The 10,633-nt window shown below is 45.1% G+C and overlaps 1 protein-coding gene across 1 annotated transcript; it reads left to right on the forward strand.

Moving 5' to 3' along the window:
* Window positions 1-3,751: 3,751 nt before the first annotated feature.
* On the forward strand, window positions 3,752-9,093 carry LOC140396780 (probable G-protein coupled receptor 139). The gene is made up of 3 exons (XM_072485499.1): window positions 3,752-3,818; window positions 8,216-8,791; window positions 8,933-9,093. The coding sequence occupies exons 1-3, from the start codon at window positions 3,752-3,754 to the stop codon at window positions 9,091-9,093; spliced, it is 804 nt and encodes a 267-aa protein (XP_072341600.1).
* The last annotated feature ends 1,540 nt before the right edge of the window (window positions 9,094-10,633 follow it).

Consider the following 10,633-nt stretch of genomic DNA (forward strand, 5'->3'; position numbering starts at 1 on the left):
TCTGTGCTCCTCACCTCTATACTCTCATTCTCCCTTACCCTAAAACTACAATCCAGGTTCCCATGCCCCTGCTGCATTAGTTTAACCCCTCCCCCCAAAGTGCACTAAGAAATCTCCCTCTCCCCCCCCCCCCCCCCCCAGGATATTTGTGCCCCTCAGGTTCAGATGTACACCATCCTGTCTGTAGAGGTCCCACCTTCCCCAGAAAGAGCCCCAGTTATCCAGAAATCTGAATCCTTCCCCGCCTGCACCATCCCTGTAGCCACGTGTTTAATTGCTCTCTCTCCCTATTCCTCATCTCATTATCACGTGGCACGGGCAACAACCCAGAGATAATAACTCTGTTTGTTCTCTTTCTGAGTTTCCATCCTAGCTCCCTGAAAGCCTGCCTGATATCCTTGTCCCCTTTCCTACCTATGTCGTCAGTGCCAATGTGGACCACGACTTGGGGCTGCTCCCCCTCCCCCTTAAGGACCCGAAAAACACGATCCGAGACATCACGTACCCTTGCACCTGGGAGGCAACATACCAACCGTGAGTCTCTCTCGCTCCCACAAAATCTCCTATCTGTGACCCTGACTATCGTGTCCCCAATTACTAATGATCTGCTCCTCTCCCCCCTTCCCTTCTGAGCAACAGGGACAGACTCCGTGCCAGAGGCTCGTACCCCATGGCTTACCCCTGGTAAGTCCGCCCCCCCCCCACACAAGTATCCAAAGCAGTATACTTGTTACTCAGGGGAACGACCGCAGGGGATCCCTGCACTGACTGTTTCTTCCCAGTCCCTCTTACAGTTATCATTCTATCTCTAATCTTTGGTGTAACTAATTCCCTGAAGCTGCTATCTATGACCCCCCTCTGCCTCCCGAATGATCCGAAGTTCATCCAACTCCAGCTCCAGTTCCCTAACTCGGTCTTGGAGGAGCTGGAGATGGCTGCACATTCTGCAGGTAAAATCAGCAGGGACACTAACAGGGTCATTAAGGAGGAACATTGCACTCCCTTCCCTGCCATCCCTCTAACTTTCAACCAAGATCTGGCTAATAAATAATTTTTTTTAAAAAGAAAAAATAATAATATAATATGGCACTTACCTCAGACCAATGGGTTTTATTATTAGGTTAGAGGAGGAGGACGGGTGGGAGACACTACACGTGTAGTGTCCAGGGTTTCCTCTCCACCAGAATTTATTGGTGGGGGTGGGGGGACTTTCCCAGAAGTCCTCGGGTCGAACGTCCGGTTCCCGTCTTAAAAAAATAAAAAAATAAAAATAAAAAATATAACAGCAAAGAAGAACAGAAACGGGACCAGGTAACTGTTTCAAACTTAAATACTCACCCACTGGCAGCCCCCGCACGCTGCTCTCGCCGAAACTCCAAGTGCTGCTCCTGCAAGGTAAGTGAATTTAAACTTAAATACTCACCCACCGGCAGCCAAACGTTGTATATTAATTGGAGGTACCGTTTGGATTGGAATGACGACTCACTTGCAGCCCTGAATTTGGTTGAGATATCTTTTATGTTTCAAGTTAGCACTCCGGATTTGACCAAAAACTTAAGTGGACTAGCCATGTAAATTATGTAGCTACAAGAGATGGTCAGAGGCTGGAAATCCTGCGGAGAGTAACTCAACTGCTGCCCCACCCCCAACCCACATACACAACCCGGCCGCAAGCATGTCCATAGGGCACAGTTAAGCAGTGTGATGACATAGCCCTGACTGGCCTAAATTGGAACAGCTCCAACAACACTCAAGAATCTCGACACCATCCACAACAAAGCAGGTTGTCTGATTGTCACTCCTTCCACAAACAAGCAGCACCGCCACCACCGACACACAGGGGCGGCGTCTGTACCATCTACAAGATGCATTGCAGAAACGCACCAAAACCCCTTCAACAGCACCGCCCAAACCCACGACCAGTAGAATCTAGAAGGACAGGGTGTTTCATTGGTTTAATGGGTGTTTCTCTGGTTGGCAATCAGTAGCTAGTGGTGTCCCTCAGGGATCAGTGTTGGGCCCACAACTGTTCACAATTTTCATAGATGATTTGGAGTTGGGGACCAAGGGCAATGTGTCCAAGTTTGCAGACGACACTAAGATAAGTGGCAAAGCAAAAAGTGCAGAGGATACTGGAAGTCTGCAGAGGGATTTGGATAGGCTAAGTGAATGGGCTAGGGTCTGGCAGATGAAATACAATGTTGACAAATGTGAGGTTATCCATTTTGGTAGGAATAACAGCAAAAGGGATTATTATTTAAATGATAAAATATTAAAACTTGCTGCTGTGCAGAGAGACCTGGGTGTGCTAGTGCATGAGTCGCAAAAAGTTGGTTTTCAGGTGCAACAGGTGATAAAGAAGGCAAATGGAATTTTGTCATTCATTGCTAGAGGGATGGAGTTTAAGACTAGGGAGGTTCTGCTGCAATTGTATAACGTCTTAGTGAGGCCACACCTGGAGTATTGTGTTCAGTTTTGGTCTCCTTACTTGAGAAAGGACGTACTGGCACTGGAGGGTGTGCAGAGGAGATGCATTAGGCTAATCCCAGAGCTGAAGGGGTTGGATTACGAGGAGAGGTTGAGTAGACTGGGACTGTACTCGTTGGAATTTAGAAGGATGAGGGGGGATCTTATGGAAACGTATAAGATTATGAAGGGAATAGATAGGATAGATGCGGGCAGGTTGTTTCCACTGGCGGATGAAAGCAGAACTAGGGGGCATAACCTCAAAATAAGGGGAAGTAGATTTAGGACTGAGTTAAGGAGAAACTTCTTCACCCAAAGGGTTGTAAATCTATGGAATTCCTTACCCAGTGAAGAAGTAGAGGCTCCTTCATTAAATGTTTTTAAGATAAAGATAGATAGTTTTTTGACGAATAAAGGGATTAAGGGTTATTGTGTTCGGGCCGGAAAGTGGAGCTGAGTCCACAAAAGATCAGCCATAATCTCATTGAATGGTGGAGCAGGCTCGAGAGGCCAGATGGCCTACTCCTGCTCCTAGTTCTTATGTTCTTATGTTCTTATGACAGTAGATAACTGGAATCGCCACCATCTGGAGGTTTCGCCGACCATCCTGCCTTCTAAATATATTGTCGTTTCTTCTCTGTGTCTGTGGTAAATTTGAACCTCGCTTTCTAAAAGCATAGCGGATGTTCTGACACCACAGGGACTGAAGTGGTTCAAGCAGGCAGCTCACCACCAGCATCTCAAGGGAAATTAGGGATGGGAAACATATGCCAGACTCGCCAGCGAAGCCGACATTCAGGAAAAATGAAAAGGAGAAAAAAAGACGACGAGGGATTTTCGGGGTTAATAATTGTGATCAGAAATGTCCACTGCTTTCATCTATCGTAGATCATAGAATTTACAGTGCAGAAGGAGGCCATTCGGCCCCTCGTTACTGCCCAGGCCCTTGGAAAGAGCACCCTACCCAAGCCCACACATTCACCCCATCCCTGCAACAAGGTAACCCCACCTATCCTTTTCTTTGCACACGAAGGGTAATTTGACATGGCCAATCCAGACATCCTGCAGATCATTGGACTTTCCAAGTCAATTGGCGAAGACCACATTTATTTCGCAACTCGATGTCGGAATCCGTTGTTCAGTTGTTTGAAAAGAAAAGATCTTGAAAGATGTCGCAAGTTCAATATCCCCATGGAGATCACACAAGATATATATTGAATGATTGAAAGTGTATCACCAAAGTGACGAACCGCCACACGAAGGGGCAGAGAGCTGAGCACCGAAAATGCTTGTCGCATTTAGCAGTGTAGATAAAATCTTCTACACATTCCTGGCTGCCATTGGTATTCTAGGTACGTGATTATAGCAATTATGTTCCTGGCAATAGTCATTGTGATCAGACTTATTTTACTCTGCTAATTATAATTTCACCAGCAGGATATTTGTCACCACTCCACAGGCACCAGAATAGTGATGTCCATTGATACATGCAAATGTTTTGATTTATTGCTGTGGTAATGTTTTATTACCTCACTCATGGAGATCATTGTTTGTAACTCGCAGCTTCTCGAAGTTAATATGTCCTTGCATTGCGGGGAATATCACGCTCTGTTGTATGACAGCACAGTGAAGGACAACTCTTTCAGTAAGGTATGAGTGGGAGACATACTTAAATTAAATCAAGTGGGAATCGCTAAACGCCGTGCGTGAGATGACTCGAGTGAGAATATGCTCCTGGAAAAATTACCCAACGTGAATTATATTGAACGTGTGTGAGTGACCAGAGTAAACTATCTGACTAACCATTACTGGGAATATGTTTCAGTGTAAAATTCATGGACGGCGCTTACCAATCAGCTTATTGCATGTTATTCCTGTGGCCACATATCTGTGCCTGTATAATCTGAATCACGAATTTAATTGAAATGAGATCCGTTGTTTGAATGTGCCCTTGTGTGGCATACGTCCAATAGATTGGCAATAGAATATATGTCGCTGTTGGTTGAAGGCGTTTTGGAATGGGTCTGTACAATGGTCTATTTCGATTCGGTGGCACAGTGGTTGGCAATGTTGCCCCACAGTGCTAGGGACTCGAGTTCAATCCTCGCCTTGGGTTACTGTTTAGAGTTAGCACACCCTCGCTTGGTCAGCGTGGGTTTCCTCCGGGTGCTTCAGCTTGTTCCCACAGTCCAAAGATGTGCAGTTTAGGTGGAGTACATTGGCTAAATTGCCCCTTGGTGTCAGAAACTGTGCAGGTTCGGTGCGGGTACGGGGATAGGGTGGAGGAGTTGGTCTAGATCGCATACTTCTTGGAAGAGACCGTGCCACTCGATGACATTATCGCCTCGTTCTGCACTGATCTTTCATTATTTTCTGTTTTCCGAGCCATAATAAAGGATATTCTAGTTATCGGCAGTTAAACAGTTCGGCGGCACTGTTACCATAACCACATTCATTTGATAATAACGTATTCTAACTCTGACTATTGTTTCTGTAAACATTCCATTTGTTTTCATTTCAAATACCCTCCTCCCCAGGCAAAGGTTCCTGAGAACCTGTGGGCCTTGAGTACTCAATTCCAATTTCTGACTATTACTCGGGATCACCATTCAAATGGGAGCATTTCACCGTTCAATTCGGCAATGATTATTATTTTTATCATCAATTCTGATCAATGTTTCAAAGAGTTTAAATATATCGCCTGTACAAGATCTGTGACGTGTGTCCCAGTGAGAAGGGGGACCTGAAACTGAAGATACGCCACATTTTTTCCGAACACAGGGATTAGTCGGAGGGATGTGTTGAGCTTTGGATGATGAAAACCTTATTTCAGAACTCTCAGTTCTATCAGCATTCTGATCATAATCATTTTCACCCTATACAGAGCATCATTTCATGTAAGAGGGGGAACGCACAGAAAGAGCTAATTTAGTGTAGTCAAAACCAAACTGTGAGCTGTTTAGTGCCAGCTCCATTTTTTTAAAAATCCATTCACCTTTGATATATATACTCTTCTTCAGGATTGATGCTGCTGCAAATATTTTGTGAAACGAGGAATGTTTTGGAAAGGTATTGCTTCAACGAAAATACATCAGCTGGCGTTTAGCTACGTTGAAATGAATTAATTGTCATTGGAATGTCACTTGTGCACGTTCTGTGATTATTATTAATATACTCACGTGTTCTGTTCCTGTTTCCTGTGTGATTAATACGTTCTCAAGTTGGATTTGCCATTAAAATTGGACTTTGTGATTCTGCTTCCCAACTCCACATTGTTGATGAACGGCAGAAATGCCTGCGCTCATTCTTGTAGAATGTCACTTCCCACGCCCCAATAAACTGAAGAAATCGCTTCAACGTCTACACCTTGTGTTATAGAAACATAGAGAGTATGAGCAGGACGATAACCGTATCGTCTTCCATCATTGACTTTGTCGATATGTATGTTTCTGGAACCCACCTCTTCATTCACCTGAGGAAGGAGCAGTGCTCCGAAAGCTAGTGATTCGAAACTTACCTGTTGGACTTTAACCTGGTGTTGTAGGACGTCTTACTGTGCTCACCCCAGTCCAACGCCGGTATTATGATCTTATGATCACGGCTGATCATGCAACTCAACAGCCTGATGTTGCCTTTCATCCTCTTCGCCCCAAGTGCTAAATCTAACTGCTCCTTGAAAACATAGTGTTTGGTTTCAACTGATTTCTGGGGCTGCGAGTTGATCAGGTCGTCCACTCTCTGGGTGATTTTCTGTTGCATTCCATTCTGCAACTTTTCCCCATAACTTCTACTTGCTCCAAAGTTAGTGCCGAGTTTGCTAAGCGGCACCTTAACCAAGGCTTTTGTGTAGTAAAATTATGTTGTACCTGTCCTACAAAACTGTTCTACAATTCATCATAATTATTAAAATACTTCAAAACATATATTCAAGTATGATTTTCTTTCCTCTATTCGTAACTCTATCCTGTACGTCTACGCTGCACCAATATTTTATTTTGATTTTATAATACTTCCGACCTCTGGGGTGTGTTCGTGCTGTAAAGTGTTTTTGGGAAGGAGGTCAGATGTCAGAGAGGTCGCGTCATTCTCTGTGACATCGCATTCGTGATCAAATCCTTTGCGTACCCCCATGGCAATGGCAGGTATGGCATTACGGCGTCGAGCACATGGACTGAAATTCTGTCAATAGATTCGATACAACCGGGACCGATGTAAAGAGCGGGAGACCTCCCTCTTTGTTGATTTCATTGTGCAGCCACAGAGTAACTGGGAATATTTAAATCATAAATAGCTGCATTTCCTCCATGCGCACAACTTGGCTAAAGCTGCTGGTAGCAGGCGGCGCGAACACAAGAACGTTTTTTCATTTTCATGGAGCTTGAGTTTGAAAAAAGTGCAAGGCGCTGGGACTGACGTCCGGGAGGGTGAATAAGTGGGTTGCAGAATTTAGCAGAACCATCAGCAGCATAGAGACAGAGCACGTTCCGATCTTGAGAAGCATCACATCGTGAAGAAGAAGCAAATGACGTGCTTTATGACAGCCGCATTCGCTTGACCATCCTGTCTCTGCATGGGTGTGTGGTCTCATGGAAATTAGGGGTTACCAGTAATAAACTTGTGGAACGGCTTAAATCAGATAGCTTCAGTCTGGGACAGGTATACAATGCCAAGAAATCTCGTCAGAGTAATTGTCGGTATTTTTGCGAGTTGAGGTCTGTAACTACTGGTGTTCCACAGGGGTCAGTACTTCGACCTCTGCTCTTTGCAATATATATAAATAGATTGGAAGAAAACTTAGCGGGTATGATTAGCAAGCGTGCCGATGATACATAGATTGCAGGCATTTCGGAGAGTGATGAAGCTTGTCAGAGAATACAACAGGAGAGGGATAGACTGCAAAATTGGGAGGAGAAATGGTAGATGGAATTTATCCCGGACGAATGGATCCAATTCAGGTGGGATCTATAAAATAATTAGCAGAACCATCAGAAACATAGAGACACAGGTAGATCTGAGCGCGCAGTACCACACATCCTTAAAAATGGCAACACAGGTGGAAATGGTAGTAAAGAAAGCATATGGCATGCTTGCCTTCATAGGACGGGGTATCAACTATAAAAGGTCGAAAATTATGTTGCAGTTATATAGAACGTTGGTAAGGCCATTTCTGGAATGCTGTGTCGAATTCTGGTCACCGCACTACCAGAACGACTCGGAAATTATTAACGGTATAGATAGGGTGAACAATTGGAGGCTTTTTCTCAGGGCGGAATTAAAATTTATAAGGGCGCACAAGTTCAAGGTGAGGGGAGAAAGGTTCAGTGGAGATGTACGGGGGAATTCTTTTACACAGAGTATGGTGGTGGCCTGGAATGCACTGCCAATTGAGGTGGTTGTGGCAGATACGTTAGCGACCTATAAGAATTATCTGGTTAGGCACATGAAGAGACGGGGTACAGAAATATACAGGCGGTTGGTCTAGATAAGGCACGTGATTGGAGCTTGCTTGGAGGAGCGAAAACCCTGTTCCTGTGCTGTCTTATTCTTTGTTGTTGTTTCTTCTCAATCCTTAGCCCACTAAACTTGGAGCTCGTCTGGATTGGGGGTAGGTTAGTGTCCTGGTATTTGTTTTAAATTATTGCCTCTCATCGCCGCTGTCCTACCTTGTTTCATGTTAAGATCCAGTCTTTCGTTCCTGTGTCACTCACAGAGAATGTTTTATCAGCATTTTCCCTTCTCTCTCTTACAGTTGACTTGCTGGCCATCTTAATCCTGTCCCGGGGAAAGTGCGGTCTCTCCAGCTGTACAACTCGTTACCTGCTGGCCATGGCACTGTCAGATCTATTCGTCATTATCACTGAGGTTATACTTATGCAGATCAATCATTACTATTTTCCAATCTGTTTCCTAGACATCACCCCTATATGCAGCGTTAATGCTGTCCTGCGAGGGGCAGCCATAGACTGTTCGGTGTGGTTCACTATCACTTTCTCCTTTGATCGATTTGTGGCTATTTGTTGCCAGAAGCTTAACGCCAAATATTGCACAGTGAAAACAGCGGCAGTGGTTCTAGCAACATTCTGCATTTTTCTGTGTTTCGCCAACATCCCCATCTACTTCACCTATGAACCCGAAAGCATTACTGACAATGTGCCGTGGTTCTGTCATACAAAGCCAGACTTCTATTCAGAGACCGGATGGGTGAGATACAATTGGTTTGATAGATTTCTAACCCCTTTGCTCCCATTTGCTTTAATTGTGTTGATCAACGCCCTGACGGTCAGACACATTTTAGTGGCCAGTCGGGTCCGAAAGGGACTGAAGGGTCAGAGGAAGGGAGACAACCACCGTGACCCAGAGATGGAGAGCAGAAGGAAGTCTGTGATTTTACTCTTCTCCATATCCGGCAGCTTCATAATTCTGTGGCTGGTAAATGTTATAGAATTCTTATATTACAACCTTGCAGGAATAGATCCCAATGATTACACCGAGGCTGAATATATATTCCAGCAAGTTGGAATTATGCTGCGGAACTTAAGTTGCTGCACGAACACGTTTATTTATGCGGCGACTCAGTCCAAGTTCAGAGGAAAAATCAAGGCCACTTTGAGCTTCCTCGTTCCATAAGTTATTCAACTTGTGAAGAAACCAAACATGTGCGAGCAGTGTTTCCAGTCCCATAATGGAACATGGATGCCAGACTACCAAATAGCAAACAACAAGAGCAGGGCACTATTGAGGAAAAAAGCCGATGCATCCCCCATAAATGGGAAGGAGAGAAAGAACGGGGACAGGTGTTCAAACAGCTGCAACACTATTTTCCCCAGCTGTTTGATCCTCATTTTCTGAGATCTATGGACGAACTTCTTCTTAAAAGAACGTGCTCGCCGTGATGACAATATTTTAATGTGGATTCCTTCTTATTACAGATTGTTTTTATTGTTTTCTGTGTTCGTTTTGGAGTCACCATATCCTGGAATTTCAACCTATCTTTACCTTCAAAGTCCTTGAGCGTGTTGCGGCCTCCGAATCATGTCTCACTTATCGGTTCAAAATAAAGGCGAACTGCCTCGAATTAGCTTTCCACCTCTGCCTCCCATGGGCGCTCCCCTCCATCTAGTCCGTGCAGATTGTCCTTCATCCCCCTACCTCGTACAGAATAAACACCAATCCCTTTCCGTCCCCTGATACCACTCCCAATCTTGGCCAGTTCCATACACCCTCTGCTTGAAAAGGCGATACTCGCCTACAATAACTGAACATGGAATTTATACAGTGCAGAAGGGGAATCTTCGACCTATCATGCCTGCAGTCTACCCAGGCCCATAGCCAAACCCTATCTCCGTATCCCCATGCGTTGGCCATGGTAAATCCACGTAACATCCACATATTTAGACTCAAAGTGTAAATTTTCCTTGACAAATCCATCTAACCTACATATCGTTCGAATGTTAGAGGAAGCCGGGTCACCCAACAGGGAACCCACCCAGTCACGGGGAGAACTTGCAAGCTCCACAGTCACCCAAGGCTGGAATGGAATCCAGCTCCCTGACGCTGAGAGGCAGCAGTACTAACCACTGAGTCAGCGTGTCGCAACCCCATCGCATTGGTCTCTCCCCTTGTCCTTTACCTCTGACACACACAAAGGATTGTGCCAGGAGCCACCTTCATCAACTGGCATCACGCCAATACCACTTATCCGTCGACCTGTCTTTCCTTCGAATATGGTCCTGCCAAGTAAACGAGTTCCGCTTTCCATCAGCCCATTGGGGTGACAGTCTTTAACGCAACCAGATTCCTCACCACAGAAACAAACCAACACTTTGGATGCAAAACAGATTCACAGTTTTAATACTTTCCCCCAGGGCTGTGGTTGAGGGTGGTGATGGTGGGAAGAGGTGGTTGGGGAAGATAATCTGTAATGTCCGAGAGACCTCCAGGCGAATGAAGCTACTGACTGTTGTCAGCTACCATTCATATTCGTTGCAGACGTAGTTTCTTAATTAAATGCATTATCTGCCTTGTTGTCTCCCAGAAACATACCTGATTTAACATGGACACACTCGGCAAACTCAACGCTGTACTACAATTCCCAGGGGGTAGGGGTCGTGTGTGTGTGTATGTGTGCGTCGGTCTATCATCCACTCTTGTTGGAGTTGGTCACAGT

This window comes from Scyliorhinus torazame, chromosome 20 (genome assembly GCF_047496885.1).
Source record: "Scyliorhinus torazame isolate Kashiwa2021f chromosome 20, sScyTor2.1, whole genome shotgun sequence".
Taxonomy (NCBI): Eukaryota; Metazoa; Chordata; class Chondrichthyes; order Carcharhiniformes; family Scyliorhinidae; genus Scyliorhinus; species Scyliorhinus torazame.